The 19,603-nt window shown below is 42.5% G+C and overlaps 1 protein-coding gene across 1 annotated transcript in view; it reads left to right on the top strand.

The window, feature by feature from the left end:
- Window positions 1–19,603, top strand: part of LOC124254103 (AP-2 complex subunit alpha-2-like) — a 56,332-nt gene that overhangs the window by 23,343 nt on the left and 13,386 nt on the right. Inside the window, exons 3-9 of the mRNA XM_046687976.1 lie at window positions 5,211–5,279; window positions 15,029–15,171; window positions 15,988–16,181; window positions 17,112–17,241; window positions 17,524–17,625; window positions 18,982–19,090; window positions 19,347–19,569. Coding sequence (XP_046543932.1) covers window positions 5,211–5,279; window positions 15,029–15,171; window positions 15,988–16,181; window positions 17,112–17,241; window positions 17,524–17,625; window positions 18,982–19,090; window positions 19,347–19,569 — 970 coding nt within the window. The remainder of the gene's footprint in view (window positions 1–5,210; window positions 5,280–15,028; window positions 15,172–15,987; window positions 16,182–17,111; window positions 17,242–17,523; window positions 17,626–18,981; window positions 19,091–19,346; window positions 19,570–19,603) is intronic.

The raw sequence follows: 19,603 nt of genomic DNA, 5'->3' as shown, positions 1-19,603 counted from the left end.
ATGATTGGGATACACCCACCAGTACATTCGGATACAAGTTACAACACTCCATGATTGGGATACACACACCAGTACATTCGGATACAACACTCCATGATTGTGATACACACCACAGTACATTTGGATACAACACTCCATGATTGTGATACACACACCAGTACATTCGGATACAACACTCCATGATTGTGATACACACAGCAGTACATTCGGATACAACTCTCCATGATTGTGATACACACACCAGTACATTTGGATACAACACTCCATGATTGTGATACACACACCAGTACATTCGGATACAACACTCCATGATTGTGATACACATACCAGTACATTCGGATACAACACTCCATGATTGTGATACACACAGCAGTACATTCAGATACAACACTCCATGATTGGGATACACATACCAGTACATTTGGATACAACACTCCATGATTGTGATACACACACCAGTACATTTGGATACAACACTCCATGATTGTGATACACACACCAGGACATTCGGATACAACACTCCATGATTGTGATACACATACCAGTACATTCGGATACAACACTCCATGATTGTGATACACACAGCAGTACATTCAGATACAACACTCCATGATTGGGATACACATAACAGTACATTTGGATACAACACTCCATGATTGGGATACACACACCAGTACATTCGGATACAACACTCCATGATTGGGATACACACACCAGTACATTCGATACAAGTTACAACACTCCATGATTGGGATACACACACCAGTACATTCGATACAACACTCCATGATTGGGATACACACACAGTACATTCGGATACAACACTCCATGATTGTGATACACACCAGTACATTCGGATACAACACTTCATGATTGTGGATACACACACCAGTACATTCGGATACAACACTCCATGATTGGGATACACCCACCAGTACATTCGGATACAAGTTACAACACTCCATGATTGGGATACACACACCAGTACATTCGGATACAACACTCCATGATTGTGATACACACACCAGTACATTTGGATACAACACTCCATGATTGTGATACACACACCAGGACATTCGGATACAACACTCCATGATTGTGATACACATACCAGTACATTCGGATACAACACTCCATGATTGTGATACACACAGCAGTACATTCAGATACAACACTCCATGATTGGGATACACATACCAGTACATTTGGATACAACACTCCATGATTGTGATACACACACCAGTACATTCGGATACAACACTCCATGATTGGGATACACACACCAGTACATTCGGATACAACACTCCATGATTGGGATACACACACCAGTACATTCGGATACAAGTTACAACACTCCATGATTGGGATACACACACCAGTACATTCGGATACAACACTCCATGATTGTGATACACACACCAGTACATTCGGATACAACACTCCATGATTGTGATACACACCAGTACATTCGGATACAACACTTCATGATTGTGATACACACACCAGTACATTCGATACAACACTCCATGATTGGGATACATCCACCAGTACATTCGGATACAAGTTACAACACTCCATGATTGGGATACACACACCAGTACATTCGGATACAACACTCCATGATTGTGATACACACACCAGTACATTTGGATACAACACTCCATGATTGTGATACACACACCAGGACTTTTCGGATACAACACTCCATGATTGTGATACACATACCAGTACATTCGGATACAACACTCCATGATTGTGATACACACAGCAGTACATTCAGATACAACACTCCATGATTGGGATACACATACCAGTACATTTGGATACAACACTCCATGATTGTGATACACACACCAGTACATTCGGATACAACACTCCATGATTGGGATACACACACCAGTACATTCGGATACAAGTTACAACACTCCATGATTGTGATACACACACCAGTACATTCGGATACAACACTCCATGATTGGGATACACACACCAGTACATTCGGATACAACACTCCATGATTGTGATACACACCAGTACATTCGGATACAACACTTCATGATTGTGATACACACACCAGTACATTCGGATACAACACTCCATGATTGGGATACACCCACCAGTACATTCGGATACAAGTTACAACACTCCATGATTGGGATACACACACCAGTACATTCGGATACAACACTCCATGATTGTGATACACACACCAGTACATTCGGATACAACACTCCATGATTGTGATACACACAGCAGTACATTCAGATACAACACTCCATGATTGGGATACACATACCAGTACATTCGGATACAACACTCCATGATTGTGATACACACACCAGTACATTTGGATACAACACTCCATGATTGTGATACACACACCAGTACATTCGGATACAACACTCCATGATTGTGATACACATACCAGTACATTCGGATACAACACTCCATGATTGTGATACACACAGCAGTACATTCAGATACAACACTCCATGATTGTGATACACATACCAGTACATTTGGATACAACACTCCATGATTGTGATACACACACCAGTACATTTGGATACAACGCTCCATGATTGTGATACACACACCAGGACATTCGGATACAACACTCCATGATTGTGATACACATACCAGTACATTCGGATACAACACTCCATGATTGTGATACACACAGCAGTACATTCAGATACAACACTCCATGATTGGGATACACATACCAGTACATTTGGATACAACACTCCATGATTGTGATACACACACCAGTACATTCGGATACAACACTCCATGATTGGGATACACACACCAGTACATTCGGATACAAGTTACAACACTCCATGATTGGGATACACACACCAGTACATTCGGATACAACACTCCATGATTGTGATACACACACCAGTACATTCGGATACAACACTCCATGATTGTGATACACACCAGTACATTCGGATACAACACTTCATGATTGGGATACACCCACCAGTACATTCGGATACAAGTTACAACACTCCATGATTGGGATACACACACCAGTACATTCGGATACAACACTCCATGATTGTGATACACACCCCAGTACATTCGGATACAACACTCCATGATTGTGATACACACACCAGTACATTCGGATACAAGTTACAACACTCCATGATTGTGATACACATACCAGTACATTCGGATACAAGTTACAACACTCCATGATTGGGATACACACACCAGTACATTCGGATACAAGTTACAACACTCCATGATTGGGATACACACACCAGTACATTCGGATACAACACTCCATGATTGTGATACACACACCAGTACATTTGGATACAACACTCCATGATTGTGATACACACACCAGGACATTCGGATACAACACTCCATGATTGGGATACACATACCAGTACATTTGGATACAACACTCCATGATTGTGATACACACACCAGTACATTCGATACAACACTCCATGATTGGGATACACACAGCAGTACATTCGATACAAGTTACAACACTCCATGATTGGGATACACACACCAGTACATTCGATACAACACTCCATGATTGTGATACACACACCAGTACATTCGGATACAACACTCCATGATTGTGATACACACCAGTACATTCGGATACAACACTTCATGATTGTGATACACACACCAGTACATTCGGATACAACACTCCATGATTGGGATACACCCACCAGTACATTCGGATACAAGTTACAACACTCCATGATTGGGATACACACACCAGTACATTCGGATACAACACTCCATGATTGTGATACACACACCAGTACATTTGGATACAACACTCCATGATTGTGATACACACAGCAGTACATTCAGATACAACACTCCATGATTGGGATACACATACCAGTACATTTGGATACAACACTCCATGATTGTGATACACACACCAGTACATTCGGATACAAGTTACAACACTCCATGATTGTGATACACACACCAGTACATTTGGATACAACACTCCATGATTGTGATACACACAGCAGTACATTTGGATACAACACTCCATGATTGGGATACACACACCAGTACATTCGGATACAACACTCCATGATTGTGATACACACAGCAGTACATTTGGATACAACACTCCATAATTGGGATAGACCCACCAGTACATTCAGATACAACACTCCATGATTGGGATACACACACCAGTACATTCGGATACAACACTCCATGATTGGGATACACACACCAGTACATTTGGATACAACACTCCATGATTGTGATACACACACCAATACATTTGGATACAACACTCCATGATTGTGATACACATACCAGTACATTCGGATACAACACTCCATAATTGGGACACACACACCAATACATTTGGGATACAACACTCCATAATTGGGATACACACACCAATACATTCGGGATACAACACTCCATAATTGGGATACACACACCAGTACATTCGGATACAACACTCCATAATTGTGATACACACACACACCAGTACATTCGGATACAACACTGCATAATTGGGATACACACACCAGTACATTCATATACAACATTCTATAATTGTGATACACACCAGTACATTCGGATACAACACTTCATGATTGGGATACACACACCAGTACATACGGATACAACACTCCATGATTGGGATACACACACCAGTACATTCGGATACAACACTCCATGATTGGGATACACACACCAGTACATTCGGATACAACACTCTACAGTGCATCACGATGAACATGTGATAAGCATCAATCTATACATGTCTGTATGTCTACATGTAGATAAGTGTATCTACACTGGTGCATCCATACTGTTGTACACATGCCAAACTGTTGCTTGCATTTTTCTTCATTACAATCATACATAAACAGTGTCGTACAAAACATAATTTGGTCACATGGACATAAGTGTTTGACATACAAAAAAAGGGACAAGTTTTTTAATCTTTGTTATCTGAACATTTCAATTAGAAATTATCTGTTGTCTCATGAACGACAACTTGCAGTTCTAAGATGAGTGTGATCTTGTTTTATGTCCAGCCAAGGTGACCCCCGTCTCCAGCCAAGGTGACCCCCGTCTTGTGTACTGTACTTGTGAGCTGTAGTTTCATATTGATTCTGTTGCCATGGTTTCATGCTGTATTGAGCTTTGTTGACAGTAGATATTCAGTACAACTGTTTTCATTACAGGTAAGAGTAAAGAAGCTGAAATTAAAAGAATCAACAAAGAATTGGCCAACATCAGAAACAAGTTTAAAGGTAAGTAGATAACCTATAGTTTAACATCATGCTGCCAGTCAGCCTGCTGCCAGGGTTGTCCTGGGATTGATTCCTTGAGTCACCCGAACCCTTTGTTGCCATACACATGCTCTAGGATTCATGTCGTGTGCTGTCTCTCTCTCTCTCTCTCTCTCTCTCTCTCTCTCTCTCTCTCTCTCTCTCTCTCTCTCTCTCTCTCTCTCTCTCTCTCTCTCTCTCTCTCTCTCTCTCTCTCTCTCTCTCTCTCTCTCTTTGATTCCTTGAGTCACCCATTTGTTGCCATCTCTGGGATTCATGTAGGTGTCTCTCTCTCTCTCTCTCTCTCATCTTTGGGTGTTTTCTCTCTCTCTCTCTCTCTCTCTCTCTCTCTCTCTCTCTCTCTCTCTCTCTCTCTCTCTCTCTCTCTCTCTCTCTCTCTCTCTCTCTCTCTCTCTCTCTCTCTCTCTCTGATTCCTTGAGTCACCCATTTGTTGCCATACACATGCTCTGGGATTAATGCCGTATCAGGCACACTCACTCACTCACTCACTCGTGGAATGTTATAACTATCATGTCACCATCTAAGGTTTTGATGGTATTTTGAATGTTCATAGACTGTATTGGAAAACAAAGTGTTTTGTAGTATGAACTGCCCAAGATTTGTCACTATGCTAAGGGAGGTCAAGTGGTAACTAGTGTATTCAGCACAGAGTCAACATGGATACTAATTACTATGGAACGCAAGCTGTATGAACCTGGAGTGACCTGGGTATGTTGTTAGCCCCACAACTTTCCTGCACTTTTTGTTAGTATTTACATTGGTTGTTTTGGCATGACACCATTGTAGCAGCCTAGCTAGGAGTGTAGATATCAGTGGTCGTGGCCTTGATGCAGACTCGCTCCTACAGCCTGACACACATCAAGTCACTGGTCTAAAACAGTATACAGTCATTCACAGCATATTATTAGTTTGTACAAACCTAGAATCAACACTGAAATCCCAGCCTACTTACAGCTCCTAACAGGAATAGCCATGCTGGGCATTTATTTGATTTAAAAAACAACACTAGAAGGTTCACATCCTCAAAGATTCATTACATTTCCTTTCACAAGGAGTAACAGGGCTACAATGTAGGCATTACGTCTAACAGTGGCCAGGGCGTGGAAAGTAAGCGACAAGGCTACATGTGTAAATGTGAGCCAGGTGTTGGGGCACTGCCTGCTGTAGGCATGTACAGAAGCCCGCAACACACTGGTACAGCTGAACACTTCAGGGTCACTTTCTGTGGCAGACTTGCAGACTCAGCTTTACTGTGTCTCATGTGGTGTTGAGCTGCTCCATTATTTGTATTTAGAGCTTGTAGTTGTAAGTCTTTGACTTCCAGCAGCTTCAAAGTCTTTGACTTCCAGCAGCATCAAAGTCTTTGACTTCCAGCAGCATCAAAGTCTTTGACTTCCAGCAGCATCAAAGTCTTTGACTTCCAGCAGCATCAAAGTCTTTGACTTCCAGCAGCATCAAAGTCTTTGACTTCCAGCAGCATCTCTTTCCACCACTGTATACCATGTTACATGGATGTTACAGGGCCTTGTCGTGCTGATTGATCAGATGTTTGGGTCCATTAATTACATACAACAGAAAAACAGGTTCATGAATAGAACATTGACTCTCATAAATACACTTACAGACATAAATCTAGGCTGAGCGATCGCGGGATACACGCAATCGAAAATGGGTTCCCGCACTTCACAAATTTACAGGGGGGAGTGGTTACGATAAACAAGCGATTTTCTCGCATATTGTGATGTCCTGTGCACGATATTTTGTTAAAAAATTGGAGAAAATCTAGTCTGGGCAGTGTATCACAGAGACAATTTCATTGCTTACCTGTAAATGAAATGCAAGGTATGTGCCTTTTAACATCGTTATCCAATCACGTTTCTCGTTTAAAAATCGAAATCTGGCGATGTCACATGAATTACTTTGTTTTCTATTTATAGGGCACTCGCGCATGCGTGATTAATACCTTTTCGCTCACTTCCTTCATCCTTTTATCGATTGCTTAGCAGACAACCCATGTGGTTTATGTTAATGTTAGGAAAATCAGCTCGAATTACGTACTTTTTCATGTGTAGCGGTGCAAGTAAGACTGTCGTCAAGACAGTCAGATATCCACAGTCAGACATCCACAGTCAGATATCCACAGTCAGACATCCACAGTCAGACATCCACAGTCAGATATCCAGAGTCAGATATCCACATGTGCTTTCATTGTGGGATTGCTGTATTTTGTAGCTGTAACCAACATGGGTGTTTCCAAACAACAGCATCCTATAAGCTTTTCCTTTCAGTTGTTTGTTTAGGTTGAAGGGACTTGTGAACATGCCCCTTGTTGTCCCCCACTGCAACGCGGAACAAGTGACTATGTATTCAGCGTCATACGTACATTCGTTCCGATTCTTGTTAACGCGATATCTCATGAACCGTTGCCCCCAATGTCTTCAAATTTGGTCACAGCCTACATTGGGGGTTTACCCATACACCAGTCGATTTTGGTGACCTTGTCCTTATTTTCAAGGTCACCGCGACACTTTGACCACTTTTTAAACTCTTGTTAACGCGAAATCTCATTAACTGTTGTACCCAGTGTCTTCAAATTTGGTGACAGCCTACATTGGGGAATTACGCAGAGACCAGTTTATTTGGGTGACCTTGACCTTATCTTCAAGGTCACCATGACACTTTGACCACTTTTCAAACTCTTGTTAACGCAATATCTCATAAAACATTGCACCCAGTGTCTTCAATTATGTCGACAGCCTACATTGGGTGATTATTGAGACACCAGACATTTCAGGCATCTTGTATGTGACCAAAAAATGATATGTAGTAAATGTGTTATAAATATTCCATTCTTTAGCGTCAGCGGACATTGCCATATCAGTGGCAAACACTTGTTATAATCAGTGTTAAGAAGTGAGTATAGGTAGGGCCCCGAACTTACTTTCTGCTCTTTGCAGACTGTAGCTCAGTTGCTTGTCATACTGAGTCAGGTCAGCTTGTTGTACTGAGTCAGGTCAGCTTGTTGTACTGAGTCAGGTCAGCTTGTCATACTGAGTCAGGTCAGCTTGTCGTACTGAGTCAGGTCAGCTTGTCGTACTGAGTCAGGTCAGCTTGTCATACTGAGTCAGGTCAGCTTGTCGTACTGAGTCAGGTCAGCTTGTCATACTGAGTCAGGTCAGCTTGTCGTACTGAGTCAGGTCAGCCATCAACTCACAGCAGTTAATGACCCTTTTTTAATTACATGGAGCTAGACCTGAAATTTTCTTTCCTAGATAGTTATTGCTATCAATTATCATCAGTTTAGTTGAATTCTGATAATTAGCTGTTTGGCCAAAGCCTTCGTCAAGTAGAAATGTGTTTGTTCAAGGTTGAGGTTTTGCCACCGACAACCACTGTTTCATACTGACTTACAACGGTATTGGTCCAGGGATCATGTATAGTTTTTGCAGGCAGTTTGAGGGCCCTGCAGACTGACTGACTGACTGACTGACTGACTGAGTATGGTTTTACGCCGCTTTTAGCAATATTCCAGCTACATCATGGCAGGGGACACCAGAAATGGGCTTCACACATTGTACCCATGTGGGGATTCGAACCCGGGGTCTTCGGCATGACGAGCCAAAGCTTTAACCACTAGGCTACCCTACTGTCCCAGGGCCCTGCGGTTTAGAGTACTGTAGGTTACCATGATTACTTCACAGTGTGGGATCCGTCATTGATCTATGATTGATGGATGGATGAAATGACTGCTGTTTAAGGCACAATGTGGGACGCAGGATTTTTGTTTTTCTGCATCCATTCTCTTCCTTTGTGCATACTGGACAAACACTTGTATGTCGGGTGAAACCCTGATGATAGTTGTCATGTTGCATGTCCTCCTTCATTTGGTATAGACAGTTGTCTTGTCTGAATCTCTCGTCTCCCTGGGGCTCCTTTTCAATTTAAATGGGAATATTTGTTACAGTCAAAATTATATATATTCAGAGACTAAGCCTTAGTCTAACAGTTCCAGTTGTGTTCCTTATCTGACAGCAGGACAACCAGATCCACTATCATCACGTTCTGCAACTAGTCACTGAAACAAGAACACATTGGTCTAAATCAGAAAATGTTCAATGAGGACTGAAATATTTCAAAGATTGAGCAATTTCCAAGAAGAATAAATTGAGTGTGAAGCAAGAAACTTTTAAATGGATTAAAAATATGAATAAACCAGTGTGTGATTGCGTCTCATCTTGCTCTCTATCAGGTCTATATATACCGCCTATGCTGTGGGTTGTACATATGATTACTATTTGATACAGCTGTTATATCAAACTGATAACATAGATAACACCCGGGTAGAGACATGATAACTAACATATGTGTAGTCTGGCGATAATGTCCTTGAGATAATGAACTGACTACCTGCCAGTGAGGTTCTTAACACTTTCTGAGCTGTGCACATTGTCCAGAAACCTTTGGTCGTGTTTGAGTCCCGGATGGCCCAAGTCATGTTTCAAAGTTTATCAGCACCCCTGCATCTAGGTTCCACCAGAGTGGTAGATCACTTCACACTCTCCTGCCATTGAGCCGACAAGCTATTACATGTATATAACTCACTTGCTGTTGGACAATAAATCCAACTCACTCTTGACACTTTCAGTATCAAGCAGTTGTAGTACAATGGGTGTTCTGCATCACATGCGGCTTAGAGGCTTATTTATGGGACTTAAGCCCCCCAGCCCCCCTTAAAATCGGTGAGGGTGTAGCGCAAGGGTTAAGTCCCATATATAAGCCTCTAAGCCGCATGTGATGCAGAACACCCATTGTACTACTACTCAAACAATTAACAACAGTTGACTGTTAACAAAGCTACATGTTATAGTCATGTCAGGTATTTTCTTTACAAATTGATCTAAAATGTAGATTAAACTTGTACCAAGTACACCAAAGTGTATACTAGATGACCATTGTGTTTTCGCTGAACATGAGGGAAATGTTCAACAACTGACCTGAATTTCACAGTAGCATGAAATCTGTAAAGAGGCATTGTTTGTTTTCTTCTGTAAGTTTATAATAAGATTCAGTGAGAGTTGAGCTATTATCATTGCTTGTCAGCATTTAATGTTTATTTTATAATGGAAGATGTAAGTTTTCACCATGAATACAATCCTAACATGCTTCACGAGTTATAACTTTATAGCCCGTACAGCACCGTACAACTTTACACAAAGCCAGCCTGTTGTGTATAATACGCAAACAGCCAACATGGTGTTAAGTAAAACCCCTGTTATAAATCAATTAGGTTTCAGTTTGATGCTGAACATTGCGGCCAGGTCTTTTGTTTGGGAGTAGTTTTCCTCCAGCTAAGAGACAACCTACAGACCTGGCTGCTACTTCCATTGTTAATATGGAAAAGTTAATGATTGCATGCAAGGTTCTTAGTGGAAATCATTAATGATTCATGGTTGTATAACGGTCAAGGTGAAGCCATTACGTTTCCTTGAATTCATTTTCAGAGATGCATTGTTTGTTGTACTGTACCTCATGCAAGGACAAATTATATTCTGAAGCATGAATAACTTTATGTTCAAAACACTCATTGCTGGCTGGTTGTGAAGTATGGAATCAGAGATCCTCATTTAACCATCTAACGCATCCTTTTTCTCACCTTTTTTGTCATTGACTCGCCAACTCAACCATTCATGCCTATACTCACCAACTCAACCATTCATGCCTCCACTCACCAACTCAACCATCACTCATTAACTCAACCATTCATGCCTCCACTCACCAACTCACTGATGCATGCATTCACTTATTAATTCACTCATTGCATACATTCACTCACCAACTCACCAGTTGAGTCCCAACTTGTGCTTTCTCTCCACCTGCAGGATCCTGTAACCTCTGCTTGAACTCCAGATACAGCTTTCCCCAAGTTGTTGCCAAAGCATGTCTCCACCTTTCTCAACCTTGTACCACCCAAGTCTACCTTGTGCCCCCATGTACCACCATGCACCACCTTGTCCCACCTTGCACCACCATGCACCACCTTGTCCCACCTTGCACCACCTTGCACCACCTTGCACCACCATGCACCACCTTGCACCACCTTGCCCCACCTGCTAATGTGTAAGTCAGTGAAGCCCCAGCTGATGGCTCTCCAGACCAGGAAGTTGTGTTCAGTTATTGATTACCACGGGAACCACTGTTGATAGTGGTGATGAGGCTTTTGATGTCCAGCAACTCCAGGGATGTACTTCACAGTGCCAGACTCCAATCAGCCATTTACCCTGGACTTGCACTGATAATCCACTGATCTCCCCAGGGAAATGTGTCCCCAGCCTATAACATTGCTTATTTACATCAGAAAGTTGATATGTTGTATCACATTGACTCTCTTGAGAGGTGGTATGGAAGTTTCTTTACATTGGGGTGAAGTGTAAACTGATTGTATGCAATAGAAGTGTAAACTGATGGTATGCAATAGATCTGCAGTAAACAAAGTAGAAAAATATAGTTGCAAGCAACGATGAGGCTCCTTGGCTTTAGTTCTATCTAGCCTATTGTGTCTGTCACATATCTGATGAAAGTAGTAATAGTTTTAGTTAATATGAATCATATCTCTGCTAGTCGAATGCTCTTCTACTGGAAGTACTAGAAGGTCTTTAAGTTTCGATAAATTCATCACAAAACCTTTTTTTCTTGGATTAAAAAATGTCACTTGGGTATCATGAATTCTCTAGAGAACCAATGAAGATAGCAACTAAAGTGTGGAAAATATAATTTCACTTGTCCCTCTGTTGTCTTTGGAGATACATTACTGCAATCGGTAGTTATAATTGACACTAATAGCCCATTTGTACAGGTACATTTCGGTCAAAATCGGACAGTTGGCTCAGAGTTATGGGTGTTTGAATTGTATTTGAGGACTAGAAATCGTCCCAAACGGAACCAGAACACGTTTTTCACAGGCGAGCTGATCTTCCAAATACAGCGGGGGTCGTGTACCTTTTAAGAAGTTCTGGAGAAGAAATAGTTCCCTCTTTAAAAGGTTGTATCTCAGTGTTTTTGGGTCTACGGTCAAAACAATTAGTGTTCTGGAACCAAGACTTCGTCTATCATACTGGCACTTTTTGTGCAGAATTTGCACAATGGTTACACTGGACATCGGTTATGGAAGGTTTGGAATGTCTAGAGCTGATGGTTCGAGCTCAGCACATTTTGGGAGCAAACTACTCAGAACACTGCTGAAAAACATGGCCAAAAACTGAAAACAAAAGTAACTGCCAAACGGTACATTTTAGCGACTTGACCCGTTCAGGCAAAATTGTTGGGAATGCGATTGTGCATCTGTACAAGAGATTTGGAAGTATTGGAACAATTAGTTCTTGAGATATTTGCTGTCAAACTTTGAACTTTTGGAATTAATTTTGAATTATCTCCCCTTTGCTATTGGGCCTAGATCCTAGAGATTTTAAAGGGAATATCTTCACCTCTGTGGGCATCTGTGTGATTTTTTGTAGGTGATTCGTAGCATTGGTTTAGCAGGTATGTTTGGTCAAAAATAGGCTAAATAATAATAATAATAATAATAATAATCCGAGCGATTACAGTAGGTCTCCTGCTTAGAGGCAAGGAGCCTTAATAAGGCTTGCCATCATTCAGAGCAGTTTGTGTATAACATTCTGAAGCTGGTCATAGCGAGATATCGCCATGTCAGTACTGTATGGCACCAACCATTCATCAACACAAACACAGCTGTGTCTAGTGGGGCTGGCTATTACCATAGTTCATAGTCATTGATAGTTGTTAACTAAATAGCGCTTAGTTAATGTTAAAATGCAAGAAATGAACATATATCACGTCACTGTTAGTTGGTGACACATTTATGCTTAGGTCACAAACCAGACCACCATTCTGCACATTGTGGAGTGGAATAAACATAAACATGTAACTAGCTTTGATCACAATAGTTTATTTAAGATATCAATGGAACATTTATTATGTCAATAGTTATTATGATTCTTCCAGTCGACAGTAATTCTAACACTGAAGACCGCCTCCGTGGTGTAGTGATTAGAGCGTCCGCCCGGAGAGCGGAAGGTCGCTGGTTCGATCCCCGAACGCGTCATACCAAAAGACGTTTAAATATGGTACTTGTTGGTCCCTGTCTGGCGCTCGGCATTAATGGGTACAACAAGGACTGGTCGGCTCGGAGTCAGTATAATGTGTCTGAGTGGGGTATTCATGCTTCACTGCGGCATGGTATCTCAGTGGGCTAGCACTATAAAACCAGCTTCAGTCTGGGCTAGTACAAGCAGCCGCACATACACATACACACGCATGCACGTCGTCATATGAGCTAAATATTCTCAAGCACGACGTTAAACCCAATTTCACCTGACCTCTAACACTGAAACATGGCATGGGACACTGCTGTGTGCCAGAAACATTCGACTCCATTATGTGTATATTTATAGGTCTATCAGCTCCATACGTGTACCTGGGGGTTTCAGTAAAGTGCTATGAATGTCAAAACCTCCAGCTTCCTCCCATATATAGCTGTGCCATGACATAACTGAAATAACACTCAAAGGTTTTAAGCCAAATTCACATTTAAGCCCACAACAGCCATTGCAGTACAAATGTTGCAATATTAGTTTCACAGTGTTTTGAATTGGTGTACGGGACTGTAAGACCCTTGTAAATTCCATATTTCCTGAGGCGCAGCTGAAGGAAATACGGAATTTACAAGGGGCTTACAGACCCGTACACCCTTTCAAAACACTGTGTGACGAATTTATTACCTTTAAGATCTCTATATTTAACTTATCTTTAAAAAACCAGCATTCAATCTTCGGCAGAATGAGACGCAAAATGTTTCGCCATGATTTATCCTGATCGGTCATAAAGGGAGATAACTTGGGACGGCTTAGTTTATGATAAAAATGATCGAAGTTGAGGTTTTATTAAACGACAAATGAAATACAGAAACATTTTATTTTTTTTTTTTTTTATTGACACAAACAAATAAGAAGTTATGGCAACAATTTATTATTCTGTTTATGAAGCGATCAGCCATTTGGCAGCCACATTCCATCTAAGGTCAAGGTCATTTGTACAACCTGTTCAGAGTGTCACGTGACAGATTTGACGAGGTGTACAGTTCATACAACTTGGCAAATCCGCCTACATGGTTTCGTATGCTTTGGCTATTGACCAATCAGAGTTCGACAAATTTATCTCAAGGGTAATAATAACCCATACTCTGTGTATCACTGTATACAGGAAAGGGCTTAGATAACTGTTGTTAACATAAATAATGATGGCAGTCCTTGTCATTCAACACATCTTACAGATCACATTTATGAGGTTAGTTTCAAATGCAACAACAAAAAAATCCAGAACCCCAATAGATTGGAGGAGTTGGCATAGCTTAGTGGTTAAGGTGTTAGCTTGTCAACTGTCGAGCCAAGGTTCAAATCCTCATACAGGACAAGTACAAGTGGACATTTTCTGGTTCCTCCCCACCCTGATGTTTTTTAAATATTGCTGAAGGTTACTTGAGGCCAGTTCACCCCACAACCTTCGTTTCTAATTCTTGTTTCATGCCACACTCAAAATATTCCAACTATATGACATTAGTATGTACTTAATTCAGTACAGAAGTTACTCATGCTTGAAGGTGGTGCCTGACATAATGGAATGCTGTCTGTTGCAGGAGACAAGACCCTCGATGGCTACCAGAAGAAGAAATATGTCTGCAAGCTGCTGTTCATCTTTCTGCTGGGACATGACATTGATTTCGGTCACATGGAGGCCGTCAATCTGCTCAGCTCCAACAAGTATACAGAAAAACAGATTGTGAGTGTCAGAATACACAATATAAAACATCAACAATCTTGTTACAAGATCAATCTCCCCGAGGAATGTGATGTGTTACTTAACTGTATGGTGATTGCCTTTGCTCCATGTTTATTCATGAACAAAGAAATCTTTGAACTGCTCATGTTGAAAGTCTGCCAGCAGCGTTGTATTTCCCTATAGCTGTGTTGATCGTCAATGGAAACTATAGGTACAGAATAGAGTGCAATATATCTGCTGATAGAAGTTTGGATAAAGCTTTGTGTACTAGTTTTTAAGGCAGGCTTTCAGATTCTGTTATTTTTTTAGGATGTTCTAAAGATTTAGGAGCACTCAAAGAATGGTCAAATATATATTGAAGACTGAACTGTCAACTGAATGGACTAGTGACAGTGTGACTACTATATCCCTTGCCCACACAGGAGATGACTGAGGTGTTCCTGGAAATTGTGGAAAGAAGTACCTGTAACTAATACCACTGTTGTGGCTACAACTAATTATGTATATTTGGCAGCCAATATAGGACTTCAGTTTTAGTGACACTGCATTAACAAATACATTATATATGTTATAATGCCGTAGAGGTAGCTTTCTTACAAATATATGATGATGATTGTTCAGTATTTGAGAAGGATGTCATACTAAACCTTGGGTTAACAGGGTGATATCAGTTTCTGGTCTTGCTGAGCACAATTCCCCACAAGGATGACAAATCTAATTAAGGTTTGCCCTGATATGACTTGAGTATTGCTTATGTTGCTATGAAATCTCTCACTCACTCTCTCACTCTTTCACTCACTCACTGACTGTCTGCAGGGCTACCTGTTCATCTCTGTGCTCATCAGTGCAAGCAGTGATCTCATGAAGCTGGTCATACAGTCAATCAAGAATGACCTCGGCAGTCGCAACCCCATCCACGTCAACCTGGCACTGCAGTGTGTTGCCAACATCGGCAGCCGCGAGATGGCAGACACTCTCAGCTCAGACATTCCTAGGCTGCTGGTCTCAGGGTAAGACACAAAATGAAAGTTGTAACCAATGTAATTTAGGCTTAAGTGCAGGTGTTGAGGGCACCTGTTGCCCATGATCCAAAGTGCTGCCGTTATCTGAGAGGATTTGTATCCCACGTGATTGCCAGAATTTCAACTACAGTGTGAATCATCCCTTATTTTCCCGAGTAAACATTCTTGATATGTCTTATCTCTACCTTTGAATGGTGTTTCACCGAAGACCTCCACCACTGCAGCTTTCATGTGTGTCATATACCGTGCACTGAAGTGGATATTTTGTGCCCCTTTATATGGGTGAAAGTAGTGCTGCAGTTTGTCTCCCTTTATCACATTATGGAGATCCCAGTGGTATCTCTAGGGAGGAGGTTTATTCATGTTATGATTGGATTCAGCTGGAGTAGAAACCAGTGTTCAAGAGATGATGTGAAGTGTTTGCCCTCTCTAAATCCCTCAACATTGATCTGTCATGCTGGAAATATATTACAGAAGCGAACAAAAACACATGTTCATGCAAGTTTGATCCAGTGATACGATCCACTGACCAGTGTGTCTCCAGTATATTAAGATTGATGTGCTAGATGCATTCCATACTTAATCTTATATGTTGGTATTATTTGAACGACAATTTGCTAAATTCTGTGGAATTTACATCAGAATGGAGTCACTTACTTAGCAACAGTCCAGGCCAGCTATTCTCGAAACGTTCGTAGCCCTATGAACATCTTAAGTTCATTCTTAACACATTGGCTACGATCAAAGTTAAGAATTCTTAGGGCTACGAACGTTTCGAGAATAAGGGCCCTGGATAATTATCAATGCTGATAGGCTGTTTAAGCTGGAATGTTTGTTTCTTCTGGAAACTGAACAGTGCATGAAGATTCCCATTTCTAGTAGTCCAGGTTCTCACTGCATGAATAACTCCACTTCCAGTGACACGATCGACTCCGTGAAGCAGAGCGCAGCGCTCACCCTCCTGAAGCTACTTCGGTCCTCTCACGATCTGATTCCCATGGGGGAGTGGACGTCCCGGATCGTCCATCTGCTCAACGATCAACACATGGTAAGAGACACGCAGACACTACACACAGTGGGGTCGGTGTATCCTACACAGAGTCCATGACCCTGGGTTGTTCGCTAAAACTTTTCTGGGAGTGGACCTCGCGTCATCATTGTATGTATGTAAGCCACAGAACCTGGTGTATAACTGTCTATATAACCAGGTGAAAATCAGGGTCCATGACTGGGCTTGTATTAATGTTTGATTATGTTTTTGACCAACAACCTTAAGCCATTCTCTTCCATTATTAAGTTTCAACCTCTGTTTCACTGCCATTTGTTTCAGGGAGTAGTCACGTCAGCAGCCAGTCTGATCGAGGCTCTGGTCAAGAAGAACCCAGAAGAATACAAAGGATGTGTCTCATTGGCTGTGTCCAGACTCAGCAGGGTAAGTGTCAGTAGCAGGGAGAGGCGGGGTACAGGTCAGCAGGGAGAGGCAGGGTACAGGTCAGCAGGTGTACAGTAGCAGGTCAGCAGGGAGAGGCAGGGTACAGGTCAGCAGGGAGAGGCAGGGTACAGGTCAGCAGGTGTACAGTACAGGTCAGCAGGTGTACAGTACAGGTCAGCAGGTGTACAGTACAGCAGGTGTAGTACAGGTCAGCAGGGTACAGGTCAGCAGGTGTACAGTACAGGTCAGGGAGGGGTAGAGGTCAGGGTACAGGTCAGCAGGTGTGTACAGGTCAGCAGGGTACAGGTCAGGTGTACAGGTACAGGTCACAGTACAGGGGAGATGTACAGTACAGGTCAGCAGGTGTACAGTACAGGTCAGCAGGGTAGGCAGTACAGGTCAGCAGGGTGTACACAGGAGGGGTACAGGTCAGCAGGCAGGTCAGCAGGTCAGAGGCAGGGTACAGGTCAGCAGGTGTACAGTCAGCAGGTCAACAGGGGAGATGTAGGGTACAGGTCAGCAGGTGTACAGTACAGGTCAGGTCAGAGGTACAGTACAGGTCAGCAGTGTACAGTACACAACAGTCCAGATGTAGGGTACAGGTCAGCAGGGGTACATGTAGGGTACAGGTCAGCAGGTGTACAGTACAGGTCAGCAGGGTGTACAGTACAGGTACAGGTCAGCAGGTGTACAGTAGTAGCAGGTCAGCAGGGAGATGTAGGGTACAGGTCAGCAGGTGTAGAGTACAGGTCAGCAGGTGTACAGTACAGGTCAGCAGGTGTACAGGTACAGGTCAGTAGGGAGAGGCAGGGTACAGGTCAGCAGGTGTACAGTACAGGTCAGCAGGTGTACAGTACAGGTCAGCAGGTGTACAGTACAGGTCAGTAGGGAGAGGCAGGGTACAGGTCAGCAGGGAGAGGCAGGGTACTGGTCAGCAGGGAGAGGCAGGGTACAGGGCAGGGAGGGCAGGGGTACAGGTCAGCAGGTGTAGAGGCAGGGTACAGGTCAGCAGGTGTACAGTACAGGTCAGCAGGTGTACAGTACAGGTCAGCAGGTGTACAGGATCAGGGGTACAGGGTACAGCAGGGAGAGGCAGGGTACTGGTCAGCAGGGAGAGGCAGGGTACTGGTCAGCAGGGAGAGGCAGGGTACAGGTCAACAGGTGTACAGTACAGGTCAACAGGGATAAGTGAAAAAGTGATAAACGGTGCTGCTTGACTTCTTGGTCATAGGATAATTACCATGCATACAGGCCACACATGACTGGCTGTTCCAAGCTCAGAAGTGAGGGACGATGTGAAGAATTTACTATGGGGCACGAACACATTGACATGAAAAGGAACACTTGTCGTTTCAGATTGTGACGTCCTCCTACACAGATCTCCAGGATTACACATACTACTTCGTGCCGGCGCCATGGCTGTCTGTCAAACTCCTGCGACTCCTGCAGAACTACCCACCTCCAGGTGAGACATGCTGCAATGTTTTGTCTTGTGTCAGGATGCAGACAATTCTCCAAACAAGAAACTTAGAAATAATGATACCAGAACTATTCACCTCCAGTTGTGACATGCAGGACTGAGACAGTTTGGGTAAAACAAGTGTAGCAAGTTTCACTATTATTTGTATTGTTCAGCCTAAAAACAACACATATTCATAAATGGACAACACTTGTTCAGGCAATTAAATTCTCAAAATCTGATATTTCCATTTCTTCCACAGAGGACCCAAGTGTGAGGACCAGACTTACAGAGTGTCTGGAGACAATCCTCAACAAGGCCCAGGAACCTCCCAAGTCCAAGAAGGTCCAGCACTCAAATGCCAAAAACGCTGTCCTGTTTGAGGCCATCAACCTGATCATCCACATGGACAGTGACCCCAATCTTCTTGTTCGAGCATGTAACCAGCTGGGACAGTTCCTCCAACACAAGGAAACAAACCTCAGGTGCAGTTGTCTCCCCTTGTGTACCAGTCAGCTG

Source organism: Haliotis rubra, unplaced genomic scaffold, assembly GCF_003918875.1.
Source record: "Haliotis rubra isolate DU_JTF1 unplaced genomic scaffold, ASM391887v1 Scf563, whole genome shotgun sequence".
In the NCBI taxonomy this organism is placed as follows: Eukaryota; Metazoa; Mollusca; class Gastropoda; order Lepetellida; family Haliotidae; genus Haliotis; species Haliotis rubra.
Note: the sequence above shows the minus strand (reverse complement) of the source record. Positions and strands in the feature narration are given on the sequence as shown.